Consider the following 17,858-nt stretch of genomic DNA (forward strand, 5'->3'; position numbering starts at 1 on the left):
TCACACAACCTGGTTTCATATTCCTTCATGTTCAACAGCAAAGCATCAACCTCTATCCCTGAGAAATAAGATATCTTTTGTAGAGAATAAAAAACTTGGTAGTCACATTTGTCAAATTTATAAAATAAATATAAACCCCATATCTTCTTCTTTAATTTTAAAAAAGAACCTCTGAAGAAAATTCTTTTATCATTCAGTGTTATACACACTACAGTGTTTTAGGAGATTTTTACATCTGTGGAACATAAGAGTGTTTCTATCCCCCATGACTGTTTCAGAACTGGTACGTGGGAAAAAAACAAATAGACACAATTCCATGATTGTTTTGAAGTGCGTTTCTTTGGCCAGTGGTGAATGTGTCAATTCCATTTGAGATTAGTGATTTCCTAACTTTTTGGAGTTTCAATAGCAGATTTTGTTGGCTTAATTTCATCATAGTCTCAATTGTCCTTTGTATAGAAATTACACATTGAAATGTTCTAAGGGTGATTTTGGTTAGTTTAATTTTGAGATTGTCGGTGTGGGTGGAATGTGATTTAGTGATCAATGTAATCAGAAGCATGCCGTGGTGTCACAGAGCTTCAAGTGTAAGAAACATCTTGCTCAGCTTGGATTTGTGTCATTTCAGTTTTCTCTTCTAGGTCTGCAGTGATACTTAGGCACCATGACTCTTTCTTAGTGGATTGTTAAACCAGCAGTCACTAAAATGGCAAGAAAGAAGGTGTGGAGTCAGAGGACCTGGGTGTTGGTCCCAGTTCTGTCTCCGACCTGCCTTATGATCTGCCATGTTTCTGAATCTTTCCACTCTAATTTTCTTTTCTTTAAAGCAGGGCAATAATCTTTGTCCAACACAACTCCCCCATATCTTGTCATGGGCAAATGAGGAAACAAACAAAAAAATATGTGAATTGAGTGAATTAGCCAAATTCAGCCTACTCAGTACTTTATTGGATGGGCTTCCAATGATCAGCCTTAAGAACTGAGCCTATTAAAATCTCACAAAGAAAATACAACTGCAAAAGAGTCTGGGCTATGAAATTCCTATTTGGGGCAAGAAATGACACTAAGTATTGACAAGCCTGAGAAATATCATTGGCACAGTTAACCTGCCCCATCCCGGGAATCTACCATCCATGCTGCTGAGCAATACTTGGGGGGTTAGAATGGTCCATGTACGCATTGTCTAGTGACTGGTTTAATGGACAGAATGGTGTCCTCCTGAAAGATCCGCTCTTGAGCTTTCCTTCACATCCCAACACAATATGTCCTTCAGTAAAGGTGTGTATTGTTATCATTTCATTCCAATAGATGGTGACACAAGAATCCATGTTGAAGGCTGCCTTGCCTCTCTTTGCCAGATTCATCGTCAGCAATGGACTTCAGACCAAGCCTGGGGTTTTTGAGATCACACTGGAGACTGTGGACACAGCCTTACCCGTGGTGACCAGGAACAAGGGGTTGAGACTGTTTGAAGGGGCCACGGGCCTGCTCTCCCCTGACCTCCTGCAGTTGACTGACCCTGACACTCCAGCCGAGAAGCTCACCTTTCTTCTGGCCCAGCTCCCACGGCATGGCCAGCTCTACCTGCGGGGGATGGCGCTGATCCCACACAATTTCACTCAGCTGGACGTGGACAGTGGGCATGTGGCCTATCGGCACTTGGGAGGGGATTCTTGGACCGACCACTTCACTTTTGTGGCCACGGATGGGACGAACCATGGCTTTCTTGTGGATGGGAGAGTGTGGCAAGAACCTGTATCATTCACCATCCAGGCAAGTATAACAAATACGCATTTCATGGCCAGAGATAAGGAGAACACGACTTCCGGGAGAACTGTTTCCTTTCCTTCCTACAGCATGCCAGGCACTAAGCAAAGCACCAAGCATGTTAATATGAACACAAAACAGATGTGCTGCCTGTGTGCAAGATAATGATTGACCTTTGGAGTCAGTGGTAATAAACAAAGGACCAAAATACATTTGGAGACAGACACCTAGGTTGGAATTTCTGCTTTCAGTGTTTTCAAAGCTGTGTGAACTAAAAAGAGTTTTTTTGACTCTTCTGATTCTACAAAAAAACATGCCTTACAGCATTGTGGTAAGACTTACACAAGATAAGGTATCTAAGGTACTAGCATGTTGCCTGAAGTATATTAGGTATTCAGTCTCTTATAATTGCTTTTATAATATCTAACTATACTTTTATAATGATGCTTATTGGCCTATGTTATCTACTGGCGTTGTTGTCGTTCAGTTGCTAAATCTTGTCCGACTTTTTGTGACCCCATGGACTGCAGCATGCCAGGCTCTTCTGTCCTCCACTATCTCCCGAAGTTTGCTCAAATTCATGTCCATTGAGTCAGTGATGTTATCTAACCATCTCATCCTCTGCCGTCCCCTTCTCCTCTTGCCCTCAGTCTTTCGCTGCATTAGGGTCTTTTCCACCGAGTTGGTTCTTCACATCAGGCTGCCAAAGTATAGAACTTCAGCTTCAGCATCTGTCTTTCCACTGAATAGTCAGGGTTGATTTCCTTTAGGATTGAGTGGTTTGATCTCCTTGCAGTCCAAGAGCATTTTAATGGTTAACTATAATTTTAATGGTTTTCAATTAAACACCCGAAAACTTATGAAGCTACATCAGTATTACCCATGTATTGATGAGAAAAATAATTATAGAATCTACAATTTTAAAGTGTTAACTGTAGGTCAGACCCACTGTATATAAATCTCATTTAATATTCATAAAAATCCAATGAACTGAGTTTTATTGTCTCCATTTTATAGATGTTCATAAGTTCAAAAATTAAACAATTTGGCCAAACGCACATAAAGAGCTCCAGTCTTCCTGATCCCCATGCTGTGTCCTTTCTGTGGTACTGTGCTGTCACAGTTATGTTGACTGTTAAGATGATTCTTGGAGGGCATAACGTGTTTTTCTTTTTTTAGTCAAAACACATCAAGTATATTCTGGCTCTCAAAGCCTTGAATCCACTCTCCTTGGATACAGTTCACCATTTTCTAAATACTTCCACCAATAACATAAAAGATGTAAATCTGTCTTAATGCAGAATACATTCTGATTATGTAAAATAATAATAATTTTCCCTTGCTCTTTCATCTCTGTCTTAGTCAGGGATCTCCAGAGAAACAATCAATAGGATTATATAATTTATACACATATAAATGATAAAGGAGAGAGGAAGAGAGAAAGACTGATTTCTGTTTAGGAATTGGCTCATGCAATTGTGGGGTCTGACACATTCCAAAATCTACGAGGCAGGCCAGCAGCCTGAAGATTACAGAAGGAGTTGATGTTACAGTCTTGAGTCCAAAGGCAGTTTGGAGGCAGAATTCCTTCCTCTTCAAGAGACTTCAGTCTTTTTTTTTTTTTTTTAAGGCCTTTAAATGATTGGATGAGGCCCACCCACATTATGGAGGGTAATCTGCTTTACTCAAAGTCTATTCTTTGAAATACTCATCAATCTAAAAACAAATGCCTTCACAGGAACATCTAGCTTGACCAAACATCCTGGCTAAATTGGCATGTAGAATTAACCATCACAGTCTTTATGTAAAGTGAGATCTGAGGATGAAAGTGGGGAGTTATGATAACACGGAGTGGATACAAGATGAATCTTTGACTAAAAGGAAGTCTAGAAAGTGGAATGAGATTATGATACACTGGGAGAAGAGAGAAGGTGTTGATATTGTTGGTAGAGTATGTAAGAAATACCTTGTGCGTAGTAAAGTTAATTTCTTTTTTTATTACGTTTTAATTGTTGTTAGTTCTCTCCCACTTTTCAGTCAGTTCATATTTTTCTTGACTCCTGACTACCCCCAACCCCGTGCTATGTAGAGAAATGTCATAGTACTACCCAACCTGGAATAATGTTCTGGTCTATCTGGAGAAGGAAACAGCAACCCACTCGAATACTCTTGCCTGGAAAATCCCATGGATGGAGGAGCCTGGTGGGCTACAGTCCATGGGGTTGCAAAGATTCAGACACGACTGAGCGACTTCTCTTCACTTCACTTCTATTTGGTTACAAATATGTAGGAATTGTCAATTCTGAATGCCAGTGTAAGAGTTCCCATCTACACTCCAGAACAGGGAGGGAAAAGGGGTTAGAGTTTGAAGAGAGTACCAGAACTTCAATCAAGTGTCTCCCAACAGCAAAAGTATCTTATAGAGTGTGGTTATTGCAAGAGCCTTATCTCTTGAAGTTGTAGACTTAACTGATAGGGAATTATTGAATACATGTTGCAAAAGTTTTTCATCAAAGTACAAGGTTTTTCTTGCCTTTTGTGTAAACAAAACAAATAAAAAAACCTCAGAAGGAAAGCCTCAAACTTTCTCCCATAATTTCCCTGAACTTCCTGATGTCTCTGAGCTGAGAAGTAAAATAACTCAGGAACTGACTGTAATGTAGTCATTACCATCTGTAATGCAGAAGAGGTGACCTCCTCAGTCTCTTGCTTTTAAGAGCTCTTTCTGGCAAGAAAATATGACATTGGCCACCACTGAGTGATGAATTAGGCCAAATGGTCAATACCAAAATCAGATTGATTATATTCTTTGCAGCCAAAGATGGAGAAACTCTATAGAGTCAGTAAAAACAAGACTGGGAGCTGACTGTGGCTCAGATCATGAACTCCTTATTGCCAAATTCAGACTTAAATTGAAGAAAGTAGGGAAAACCACTGGAGAAGGCAATGGCACCTCACTCCAGTACTCTTGCCTGGAAAATCCCATGGATGGAGGAGCCTGGTGGGCTACAGTCCATGGGGTTGCTGGGAGTTGAACACGACTGAGCGACTTCATTTTCACTTTTCATTTTCATGCATTGGAGAAAGAAATGGCAACCCACTCCAGTGTTCTTGCCTGGAGAATCCCAGGGACGGGAGAGCCTGGTGGGCTGCCGTCTATAGGGTCGCACAGAGTCGGACACGACTGAAGCGACTTAGCAGCAGTAGCAGCAGCAGGGAAAACCACTAGATCGTTTGATTTAGGTATGACCTAAATCAAATCCCTTATGATTATACAGTAGAAGTGACAAATAGATTCAAAAGACTAGATCTGATAGACAGAGTGCCTGAAGAACTATGGACAGAGGTTTGTGACACTGTATATGAGGCAGTGATCAAGACTATCCCCAACAAAAACAAATGCAAAAAGGCAAAATTGCTGTCTGAGGAGGCCTTGTAAATAGCTGAGAAAAGAAAAGACACAAAAGGCAAAGTAGAAAAGGAAAGATATACCTATTTGAATGCAGAGTTTCAAAGAATAGCAAGGAGAGATAAGAAAGCCTTCCTCAGTGATCAATGCAAAGAAATAAAGGAAAACAATAGAATGGGAAAAACTAGAGATCTATTCAGGAAAATTAGAGATACCAAGGGAACATTTCATGCAAAGATGAGTGCAATAAAGGACAGAAAGGGTATGGACCTAACAGAAGCAAAAGATGTTAAGAAGAGGTGGCAAGAATACACAGAAGAACTGTACAAAAATATCTTCATGACCCAGATAATCAGGGTGGTGTGATCACTCACCTGGAGCCAGACATCCTGGAATGTGAAGTCAAGTGGGCCTTAGTGGGCATCACTACAAACAAAGCTAGTGGAGGTGATGGAATTCCAGTTGAGCTATTTCAAATCCTAAAAGCTGATGCTGTGAAAGTGCTGCACTCAATATGCCAGCAAATTTGGAAAACTCAGCAGTGGCCACAAGACTGGAAAAGGTCAGTTTTCATTCCAATCCCAAAGAAAGGCAATGCCAAAGAATGCTCAAACAACTGCACAATTGCACTCATCTCACACACTAGCAAAGTGATGCTCAAAAGTCTCCAAGCCAGGCTTCAACAGTACATGAACTGTGAACTTCCAGATGTTCAAGCTGGATTTAGAAAAGGCAGAGGAACTGGAGATCAAATTGCCAACATCCTCTGGATCATCAAAAAAGCAAGAGAGTTCCAGAAAAACATCTCCTTCTGCTTTATTGACTATACCAAAGCCTTTGACTGTGTGGATCACAACAAACTGTGGAAACTTCTGAAAGAGATGGGAATACCAGACCACATTACCTGCCTCCTGAGAAATCCTGCCTCCTTTATGTAGGTCAGGAAGCAACAGTTATAGCTGGACATGGAAAAACAAACTGGTTCCAAATTGAGAAAGGAGTACATCAAGGCTGTATATTGTCACCCTGCTTATTTAACTTATATGCAGAGTACATCATGAGAAACGCTGGGCTGGATGAAGCACAAGCTGGAATCGAGATTGTTGGGAGAAATATCAATCAATAACCTCAGATATGCAGATGACACCACCCTTATGGCAAAAAGTGAAGAAGATGATGAAAGTGAAAGAGGAGAGTGAAAAAGAAGATGATGAAAGTGAAAGAGGAGAGTGAAAAAGTTGGCTTAAAGCTCAACATTTAGAAAACTAAGATCATGGCATCTGGTCCCATCGCTTCATGGCAAATAGATGGGGAAACAATGGAAGCAGTGAGACACTTTCTTGGGTTGGGGAGGCTCCAAAATCACTGCAGATGGTGACTGTAGCCATGAAATTAGAAGACGGTTGCTCCTTGGAAGAAGAGCTACTAACCTAGACAGCATATTAAAATGGAGAGACATTACTTTGCCAACAAATGTCTGTCTAATTAAAACTGTGGTTTTTCCAGTAGTCATGTATGTATGTGAGAGTTGGACTATAAAGAAAGCTGAGTGCCGAAGAATTGATGCTTTTGAACTGTTGTGTTGGAGAATACTCTTGAGATTCCCTTGGATTGTAAGGAGTCCATCCAACCAGTCCATCCTAAAGGAAATTAGTCCTGAATATTCATGGGAAGGACTGATACTGAAGCTGAAACTCTGATATTTTGGCCACCTGATGGGAAAAACTGACCCATTGAAAAAGACCCTGATTCTGGGAAAGATTGAAGGTGGGAAGAGAAGGGGACAACAGAGGATGTACTTCCTACTAGTCACCCTGGAGCTTCTTCCCCAAAAGGCCATGATAACTGCCTCCCCATCTCACAGCTCTGAGGGCACCATCCTCACTTTTTTAGGAAAGGAGAATGACTATAACCTTTGAAACTGTGTGTTGCTACTTCAGCTTACAAAATAATTGTTGTTAAAAAATTCATAAACTACAGAAAAGGTCTAGACAATAATTCATTATCCCACTGTGATCAGTGGCTTGCTTGCAGTCTTTTATTGAAATAAAAAAGAGATAATATTATATGTACTATTAAGCATATTACCTGTTTCCAATCATTAAAATTTCCACGTCATTAAATCTTCCTTGATAACATAATTGATAAAGGCTGCATGGCACTCAATCTCAGGCAGAGATAATTTATAATTCCCCTGTAGGACTTCCAAGTTTTATGGAAATTTTTATTATTTGCTATTACAAATTATATTTTAATTAATAGTAATATATATATTCTTTGTCTATACATCTATTTCTGTAGGGTATACTCGAAAAGTAGAAATTTTGAATCACAGTATATGCACATTATTAATATATATATATATCAAGTTTATCTCCAAAAGATTTTCACTAATTGGCATTCCTTCCAACAAAATATAAAAATGTCTATTTCTTCAAACATTTACCAATGTGAGGTGTGATTGCTTTTTTATTTAAAAAAGCAGATTGCCAACTTAACAGAAAAGTATTTCATTGTTAAAAAAGTCCATATATAGAAATACTCATAGTTATTTTTCCCCATCTGAAGATAAATGAACATGTTTGCACACATGCTCCCGAAATTTTGTCTGTGTCTGTGTGAACATATATATGTATTTGTTTTGAACAAAAATGGTAGTTGTCTCCTATTCTGAAACTTTCTGATTTTTATTTTTTATTGGTTAACACTGAATTGTGGGGCTTTATTTTGTTACTAGTTTATCCTATCTCTTTTTCTTATCAACAGATGACTGGTAGTTTATTATATAAACACACACAAAATATATGGTCTTATTGTGAACACTCATTTTTTACTTTGCTAGAATTACAATAGTTTCATTTGGGGATAAAGTTAAGATTTGCGTGATTAGAAATGAAGGGAACAAAGACTGTGTTCTTGTACCTGTTTTGTGGTACCAGTGATGAATTATGCTAATTCTGCCAAAAATGTTCCCTCCGTAACCGATGAGTCATTTCTAATGACGCCATACCATATGCGAATGAGGTCCTTTGTAGTGTCTGAACTTCTGTCCCTCTTTCACACATGAGTAATTGCCCATCACAGCCTTTACAAATTGAGTCTACCTGTTTGGTTACCTGGTTCTGTCTATCAATAAAACAAATACTCAATACCTATAGATAAGCACCTTCCACTTTTTTTTACTGAAGTATTTGTACTGCTATTCAATATTTTTGCTATTTAAACCAAGACATGACAAAGAAAGTTTCAGTGTATTTGTAGACCTTTATAGCATTGTTTCTGTAAATAATCAAACACTGGGAGAAGGGGGAAATGCTTTTGTAGAACTAATATTAAGTTTGCAATACAGTTCCTGGGTCAGTTTTAATGTATTCATCCAACAAGTATTTCTTGAGCTCCTGTAATGGTTGGGCATTTTGCCAGGTGCGGGGACTAGTTGAGGGGAAAAAAAGACACGGTGTCTGCCCTCAGGAAGCTTAGGTCTAATGGGGGAGCCAGGCAGTGGGCAAATAAATAAAGCTGAGTCAAAGCTTCCAACAGAAAGTTAACCTCTCTTCTGGGCTCTATGGTATTTGCTGAAGATATTGTGAACGAGGTAGCTTTTAACAGAAGTTAACCAGTGAGGAGGATAAGGAATCTGAAATTCAGGAGAGTTTGTCATTGTTGAACTATTTAAGCCCCGGTGTTGCTTGGGAAGGAGAAGGCTTTGCTTAACATTGTGTGTGATTATTGATCATTCAGGTGGACCAGTTGGACAAAGCGGCCCCCCGCGTCACACACTTGCATTCCCCTTCTCAAGTAGGGCTCTTGAAAAATGGTTGTTACGGGATTTACATCACCTCCCGTGTGTTGAAGGCATCAGACCCCGACACTGATGATAATCAGATCATCTTTAAGATTTTACGAGGCCCCCAACATGGGCATCTGGAGAACTCAACGACAGGTACTGCCTTCCTTAATCCTTGCTCATTTTAAAATACTCAGTGGTTGGCAATCTAGAAGGTAATTTGTAATTAAGTTCAGGCCCATTTGGTAAATACTCCCCAAGGCTTACTGACAGATGCGGTTTATAAATCAGTATCCATGCTAAAGAGGATTTAAAGCTGAATTTTCCTAAATTCATCTTGAGTGGGAGAACTGGATACTGATACACAACTGTTTATTATGTATAACTTTTTTTCAATAGCTAGATTGTAAAGTATTCACAGGAATACATTGTCAGGACCAAATCCGAATTTGTGACCCATTTTCTTATATCATGAATTTCTGAGCTATGTAAGTTCATTAAAAACAATTTTTTGATGTAAGTTTTCTCTGAATTGTATGTTATTTCTACTTTATGAAGATAATGATCACAGGATGGCACAGAATTTTAGATTTTATTGCTAGATTTTCCTATTCACTCTCTGTTTTCATATTTAAGGTACAATGTTTGAAACAAAGTAATTTAAATTAATTGACTTTGAGTTTTAAGATGGTTACATTTTATTAATTTCTTTAAAAGATTTACTTTAAATATTTTAAAAGAAGAGTTTAAAAATAAAACAGCCATAAATATTGTATCAGCTCTTATCTAATATTTTGTTTGATTACTGATGAAAATCATTTACTTCTTTTTTGTAGGTGAATTTATCCATGAGAAATTTAGCCAGAAGGATTTAAACAGTAAGACCGTTCTTTACATCATAAACCCATCTTTGGAAGTAAATTCAGATACCATGGAATTTCAAGTCATGGATCCCACAGGGAACTCTGCCACTCCTCAAAGGTAAATTCTTTTGCTTATTTAATACTCCTGCATATAATGTCCAGAATGTATCTGATGAGGAAAGTAAAATGTTCTTTTTTAAACAGAATCTAAGAGGACAAATTGATAGATGATTTCCCACGCTCATAGAATTTATTTTGGAAAGAGAAACTTCTGTTGTCGCTGTTTAGTCACTAAGTCGTGTCCAACTCCTGCTTCCCCATGGACTGCAGCCCTCCAGGCTCCTTTTTCTGTGGAATTTCCAGGCTAGCATACTGGAGTGGATTTCTATTTTCTTCTCCAGGGGATCTTCCTGGATCAGGGATCAAACCTGTGTCTCCTGCATTGGCAGGCAGATTCACTACCACTGAGCCACTGGGGAAGTTTAAACTTCTGTTGTTGATAATCACAGAATATGGGAGTGTTAAAAAGTTTAGTTCTTTGGGGCTGGGTCATTCATTTTATGCATGCGTTTACAAATGCACATCCTTTCACACCCACAGAGGTTTCTGTCTTGACAATTCACTGGTATCCAGGACTGGGCTTGTAGGCTCATGTACAAATTATGCAGCAAGAGGTCACTCTAGGACTGTGTTATGACCCACCATTTCCTAAATCTACATTTCGAAAATATCTAGAGAATGAGGGAGTTAGGAAAGTTTAGCAAAATATCTTCTCTTCCCCCCAAACCCAAGCAATTACTAGCGACTCCTTTTGTAAGTTATAAACCTAACATGGGTAAGGTGAAGACAGTGTAGTGTAAAAGAGGAAAAAAGACTTGGGGGAGGTATTAAGTAATACTTTGAACTTGTGTCAAATATAGGACCCTCAGAAAAACCAGAGTATCAAATCCTCAAAATTAACCATATTAACAGACCATAATTTCACTTACCAGGTCACTATTCTAGATTTTTTTAAGGTACACCTTGAATAACAGCTATTAAATGATTGCAGAAATCACAATCCAGTTCTCCATGTTTTTTTTTTTTTTCCAAGTTTGATGCCCTTCCCACTCACCTCAGAGAAAAGTTGTTCATTTATTCTAGTTTTAGTATTGACTCTATCAAACCACACACCATAATGAGCACAGCTTCTTATGGGGCTTTTGTGACAGAGTATGGACAAAGAAAGACAAGAAAATTGAGAAATTCACCTCTGATCTCTTCATTTTTGCTTTTTCTTTCTGATCCTGGATTGTAGTCCCAGTATCTGCCAGCAGAGGTCTCTGTGGTCATTGCTAGAAAAATGCATCTTTACCAAAACCTGTTCTCAGAATTGCACCTCTATTGCCTGTAATATAAAAAAAAATCTGGTCCAGATTTTTATTGAGTGGCTACTATAGGCCAGGTGCACAGTATAAGCATCTGGGAAATAGGTGTGAGCAAGGAAGAACTGGACCCTGACATGAAAATTCAATCATGACACTTTAAAATTAAAACAGATGCCCACTTGCCATTAAAATGCTCTTGCCTCAGAAAAATGGCTCTTGGGATTATAATCTTTATAGAAAATAAGTTACCTACTTGCAATTTCAGACAAATGTATTCAATTCTCAAGAATTTTTTTAAAAAATCGTACTCAAAAATATTAATAACTTGATTTCACTGCTTTTTAATAGTTCAACGTATAAACATAAAAATATTGATCAGACTTGCTACTGAACTAATGCTGACCACATGGGAACACAGAAATAGAACTAGATAGATATTGCTTCACCCACAAACTTCCTTTTTTCATTGGCCACATCTTGCAGTATGTAGAATCTTAGTTCTCCAACCAGGGGTCAAACCTATGCCCCCTGCTTTGGGAGCACAGCATTTAACCACTGTATCACCAGGGAAGTTTCTACATATACCCCACGACCGCCCCCCCCCCTCCCGCCACCAGTTCCTCATTGTAACCAAGGACACTGCTTTTGAAGATAATTTATGATTTTGAATAATTTTCAAGTTTATTTCAGAACCTCAGAATTTATAACTTTACTTGAGACTTTTAAAATAGACTCCTACTTCTACTAGATACCTATTTTCAGGTACCTATGCTGAAGATGTTTCTAATTCAGCTTGTAATGATTGGAGTCAGTGGAATATAATGCAAAATATGTCCACTGAGAGTTAATCCCCAAATAACTTTGATTTGATCCAACATATGTTAAGTTGTTTTCTCTAGAGTGGGTAGAGGGAAAAGCAGGTAGAAGTTACTAAGCACTTATTTTTATAGGTTTTGAAGGATATAGTTGTCTCTAACCTCATTTGTAAGTAGTTACTTTGTGGAACAAGAAGAACTATTTTTTTCCAGTAGGAAACAATGTTATGAATAATGATCTGTCTTCCCAGGGCTAGCAGGAACCTAGCTGCCTGTATAGAATAAATCACAGGCATTTACACTATAGCTTTCTGCTCTACTTCATTGCTCTTCATTTAATTATCACAACAACCTTTAAGTTAGGTACCATCATAATCCAGAATTTACAGATGAGGAGACTGAGGCAAGGAGATAGGAAGTGACTTTTCCAAGCTCATATAGCTCATCAGAGAAGGAGCTAAGATTTTGGTACAGAAGTTATGACTCAAATCCGTGGTTTTCCTCACTGCACTAAAGGACTTCTTGCCCACTCTTAATGAGCGTGCTCAACTGGCCTAAGGGGAAAGAAGCAACAGACTCAGCTCCATATTTTTCTCCAATCTTTGGCCATCAAAGCAACAAGAAAGGAAGAATACTTACTCCTCAAGGAGCTTAAATGTAAATTACAGGTCTCAATATGAGTGTGTACTCCATGGCTAATGAACTAGGGATAATGGGATAGATAATGTATGGTAAACCACTGGACTCAGAGCCAAAGAACAGGTTTGGGCTTTGACTTTGCCACTGACCTAGGTCAAGTGTTTAGTTATCTTAGTTATCTCATCTGTAAATTAGGGGCAGTATTACAATTTATTTAGAGGAACAAATGAGGTAAAACACGTGGGAGCATCTATTTAAAGTCCTTGACAAACATAACCTGCGGTGGTGATTACTACTGTTGTGCATTCATGTGGGGGACAATGATTGACTGAATAGTATCCCAGAGGCCTTTGGTAGCCAGCTAAAGCCCATAAGTTAGAAATGGACTCTGAGATGTTCACAAAGTGAACAATCCATATTCTTGTTAATAATCTGAATGCAGTGAACTTTGTGTTCTGGTTTGGTTTAGAATTAATAGGTTAATAGTCTATATGTTTCAAGGGGTGAAAACATTCTGCAATGAAGCTAAAGGGACTGGTGGATGCAATCAGGAGCAGAAAGGAGGCTCTTTATAGAATAAGGAGGACTCATGTTCAGTGAGAATTGTCCCGGAGTCTTGATTGCTCATACGTTTTTGCTATGGCAGCATTTCTGTAGTGCATCAGTCCTAAAGGGTCAATAGACTTTCCATTAGAAATGGTGTTGGGAAATCTTGATGTGATCAAGTTATTATGACTCACTAATGCATCACATTGCCAAAGTCACAAAGATGCGTGTGTGCATTGGGAATCTTCAAGAGAGGGATATAATATGCAACATATCGCAATATGATTTGATTATAAAACCAAGACCACCCTGCCCCAGAATAGCTCATGGCACAAGCTTTTCATGCAATACGTTTAGGAGACATTTGTAAATAGAAGTTACTATAGAATGTTGAAATCCATGGGAATTTGCATCAAAATTTAGATTTGGTTAAGTGCCTAAATTTCAGGCACTGTGCTAGGTGCTTTCACATATGTTTTCCGTTTTAATCTGCAAAACAGTTCTCTGAGGGTGATAAGGAAATCAGGCTCAAAGCATTTAAGTAATTGGCCAGCAGCCACTAAGTGAATAAATGGCAGAGCCCACAGTGCACCATGACCTCCTGACCTCAGTGTGAGTGCTCATCTTCTCGGCCCATGCCTTAGCATGCCGTTCTCATGTCCAGTGTGAATCTCAAGATGGTCTGCCTCGCACCCAAACTCTGTCACATAGGACCACATCATTCATCAAAAACACCTTTGTAGACCACAGAATGTAGCTGACGTCTGACCAAGGCAGTCTCTTAACATGCATTCAGTGTTGACCTCTTTCTTGCACCCACTGCAGAACAGGTGAGCTTCAAAACGAAAGCTGACCCCTGCTGAAGTTCTTCATAATTCAGTGGCTGCTTCCCCAGCTGCTCCATGATTCCAAGCACCTTGACCCTTCTCCTCCCTAGCAGGCGAACTTAGAAATGCTTTAACAACTTTTATGAAACACGTTATAGGGAAAGAGGTTGAAACTCTTGGTTAGGTAAAGCTTTCACGTTACTTGCAAGCCAGAAGTTAAAGTATTTGTCTCTAGATTAGATCTAAGAAACCACAGAGGAAGGAAAGGGAAATAGGCCTTATTAAGCACCCACTGTGTACAGGTGCTTTATACGTATTAACAAATTTTAATTTGACATGTCATTTTACAGATGATGAAAATTGTGGTCCAGAGAGACTGAGTAACTGACCATAATCACACACTAATAAGTGGTTATGAGATGTGTCTGACTCCAAAGCACTTGTTTGGGGTACTCACTATGCTGCTTCCTGACTAAGCACCGTTTCCCCATTATCATGAGAGAAAGACAGAAAGGCAAACACAGGTGTTCATAGCATTTTTATGGAGCTTAATAGCATCCTCTTTGAATTGATAAGTCTTGGATTGAATACTTAGAAAATATTTTTTAACATTTTGATTTTCTTAAGTCATATGCTACTTGATTATAAGTGAAGATCTAGTTATAAGAATAATTTAATCACCATTTTAGCTACTATAAAATCTTTCACTGAGAAGCTCAGAGTACTTAATGAGTGTTCATTAAGGTTCATTCAACCTCTTTGAAGTACAGACTCATTATTATTGTACTTGGGGAAGTGAGGAAACTGAGGCAGAGAGCAGCCAAGTACCTTTTTTACATTTGCTTGTTAACCTGGATTAATGTCCCAAATCCCAAAATAAAGTTTGATTCCAAATGATTCTTTTGGTTCATTGTTCCTTCATATAAATGAACCAAGTAGACACAAAATGGTTAGATAGCATCACCGACTCAATAGACATGAATCTGAGCAAACTCTGGAAGATGGTGAAGGACAGGAGAGCCTGGCATGCTGCAGTCATTGGGGTTGCAAAGAGTCAGACACGACTTAGTGACTGAGCAACAACAGCCACAAAATAGAATATCAGAAAGTGTATATTTTTGACTCTGCTTCAACACTCTTGACTATTTGGTCCAGACAATTCTTTGTCGTGGGGCTTGGGTGGAGGGTGAGTTGGGCGTCCTGTACATTGAAGGGTATTTAGCAACACCCCTGGACGACACCTACTAAACACCAGTATCCCCTTCCTCCCATTGTGAAAAATAAAGCTGTTTCTAGATACTGTCAAATGTTGAGAAGCATGAATGTGCCTTAGAAAATAAGACATCATGCTTTATGATAGAATGGTCATTTACCAATGCCATCTTTCTCTCAAGCTAATACAATCCAATATGACCTAAAGAATCCAGAATAAGTCAGGGCTAGAAAAAAACATGTGAAAACATCTGGCCTAGAGATTTTCTTTTCAAATTGTGTGAAATATGTGAATAGGCTGGGAAGAAAAAATGTTTCAGTGGTCAATTTAGCTTTTCAAATAGTAGGTTAAACGAAGTTCATTATTTCCTTGAGCAAATATTTATTGAGCACTTACTATGTCCCAGTCACCCTACAAGGCACTTGGTGATACCTCAATGAACTGCAGACCTTTAGTACCTAAGTGAATTAAATAGTATGTTATATGTACTTTGGAAATGAGAGTTAATCAGATTAAAGTGGATCACACATGCTGGACTTTGGAGGTGGATCGCTAAATTGGGTAATTAAACAGTTTGTCTTGTCTTTGACTGAAAGAAGAACTGGAAGTCTCATCCCATTTAATTTCTTTTTCATGTGAGATGTTATATCTTTTTATTATATATGCTGGGTACTGTTGCCTTTATTTTTTAATTTTTATTTTAATTAGAGGATAATTACAGTATTGTGATGGTTTCAGCCCTACATCATGAAAGACATAGGATGGAGGAATAGAAATTAAATAGTCTGGGCATACCCCGCAGACTATGTCTTTCATTCATGACAGTTGTTGAGAACCAAAACTTGGCTTATAGATTAAATGGACTTTTCCATTGTGATGAGTCTGTGAAATCACTTCAGGAAGGTTTCCCGCCTGGGGATGACTTTCCCCGTGACGGACATTTGGAAATGTCTGGAAACAGTTTGATTGTTGTAACTGGAATGGAATGGCATGGCGGCCTCTAATGGATCTAGTGAGTAGAAGCCAGGGATGTTAGTAAACTTTTTTTTTTTTCGCCTGCACCCCATAGCATGTGGAATCTTAACTCCCTGACCAGAGATAGAACCTGTGCCCCTGCATCAGAAGGCAGAATCTTGACCACTAGATCAGTGAGGAAGTCCCCACTGGGAGACATCCTACGGTGCACAGGACAGCCTCCCACCACAAAGAAACCTGGTCCCAAATGTCAGTAGTTTCCAGGCCAAGAAATCCTGACCTCAGGGCTTGAGGAGTTTTTGCATCCTGCTGACTCACAATGATTGCCATGTGGGTTTCACAGAAAGTGTGTCTGTAAACTTCAGAACGAGAAGAGGGGGGTCATTGAAATGTGAAGATGTGAACCGACCCCCATCTGCTTGACACCTCCCAATCCAGAGCTTTCCACAGTTCTCTAATGGGCTTCTGCATCTGGTTATCTGCATGATAGCAAACATCTATCTGTATGGCTTCTTGTAGGGAGAATTCCCAGGTGACTGACTACATCTCTAACTTTTCTTTCAAGTGTTTGTGTTGAGTTTAAGCAACTGTAGGCTCAGTGTAGAAAGGCCTTCTTAAATACAATACTGCAGAAAACAAAAAAACACTTTCAAAGCATGTGTCACACATATCCTCTGGGTATGCAAGTGCCTCATGATTTAAATATTTTTCTGAAAAATATATAGCCTGGCTTAAATTTCATAGCTTTCAAATAGGCATTTATTGTTTGTAGGGAATAGTTATAAGAAAGTAAAATAGAACATTGTGTAATTATAACCTTAACCTCTAAGCATCATGCAGCATTCCAATGATGTATCAGGGTGATGTGTGCAGGTTCCCAAACACCAAAACCCTTAATGCTTTGAAACTGAATGTCACTCTGCATGATCCCCTTATGGATCTAGATCAGCAATCAAATCACACTTCATTTTAGGCCTCAAGGTAATCTGGACCTGCAGAGTGACACTGATGAATTTTTGCTGGTCGTGGTTAGCATTAGCAATACATAGATTCTTAGAAGATTGAACCTTGAAACTCATTTGAACCTTACACAGACTTAGTTGAAATCCATCTCTGTGTATTTATTTCACTGGTTCCCACTGCTCCCTTTTCCTTCCTGTTTTATCTTTCTGTTTTCTCTTCCAATCATTCTTGTTGATTTTGTTCCCCTTTCTTATCTGGCTGGATCCTTGAGGAATTCTTTGCAACATGTTATTTCTATTGGCATTTATAACATCCGTGTTGCTTGTTATCTTGTGATTCTTTAAGCATTGCCATTTCTTTCTTTCTTGATCTGTCTCCTGTCAGATTTGAAATCGATTTCATCAAGGCCCATGAGGTTCCCAATATTATTTAATATAAGTATCCTATTTTCATGTCAAAATTTTGTGAGGCCCAGCATGCTAATAACAATAAATGTCATGTCTATTGATTGAATAAACATATATGAATACAAATTCTTGAAGCTCTAGAATAAGTCCATGCTTCCACACTACCATTGTCTCACTGGCTGCTGGTCGGTAGAGTAGAACACAGTGTTGTTGAGTTTGTTTTGCTAGTGAACTTAATATATAGGATGTGGCTGTGACACATGATTGGTGCAAGGACATA

At 38.8% G+C, this 17,858-nt stretch overlaps 1 protein-coding gene across 3 annotated transcripts in view; it reads left to right on the plus strand.

Moving 5' to 3' along the window:
• Window positions 1-17,858, plus strand: part of FREM1 (FRAS1 related extracellular matrix 1) — a 177,789-nt gene that overhangs the window by 133,907 nt on the left and 26,024 nt on the right. Inside the window, exons 25-27 of one of the 3 annotated variants that reach the window (XM_061425258.1) lie at window positions 1,359-1,773; window positions 8,918-9,119; window positions 9,800-9,944. In XM_061425258.1, coding sequence (XP_061281242.1) covers window positions 1,359-1,773; window positions 8,918-9,119; window positions 9,800-9,944 — 762 coding nt within the window. Of the gene's footprint in view, window positions 1-1,308; window positions 1,774-8,917; window positions 9,120-9,799; window positions 9,945-17,858 lie in introns of those variants that run through there. The other 2 variants (XM_061425262.1, XM_061425260.1) reach the window with 2 other exon arrangements.

The sequence above is a fragment of the Bos javanicus genome, chromosome 8, assembly GCF_032452875.1.
Source record: "Bos javanicus breed banteng chromosome 8, ARS-OSU_banteng_1.0, whole genome shotgun sequence".
NCBI classification, from domain to species: domain Eukaryota; kingdom Metazoa; phylum Chordata; class Mammalia; order Artiodactyla; family Bovidae; genus Bos; species Bos javanicus.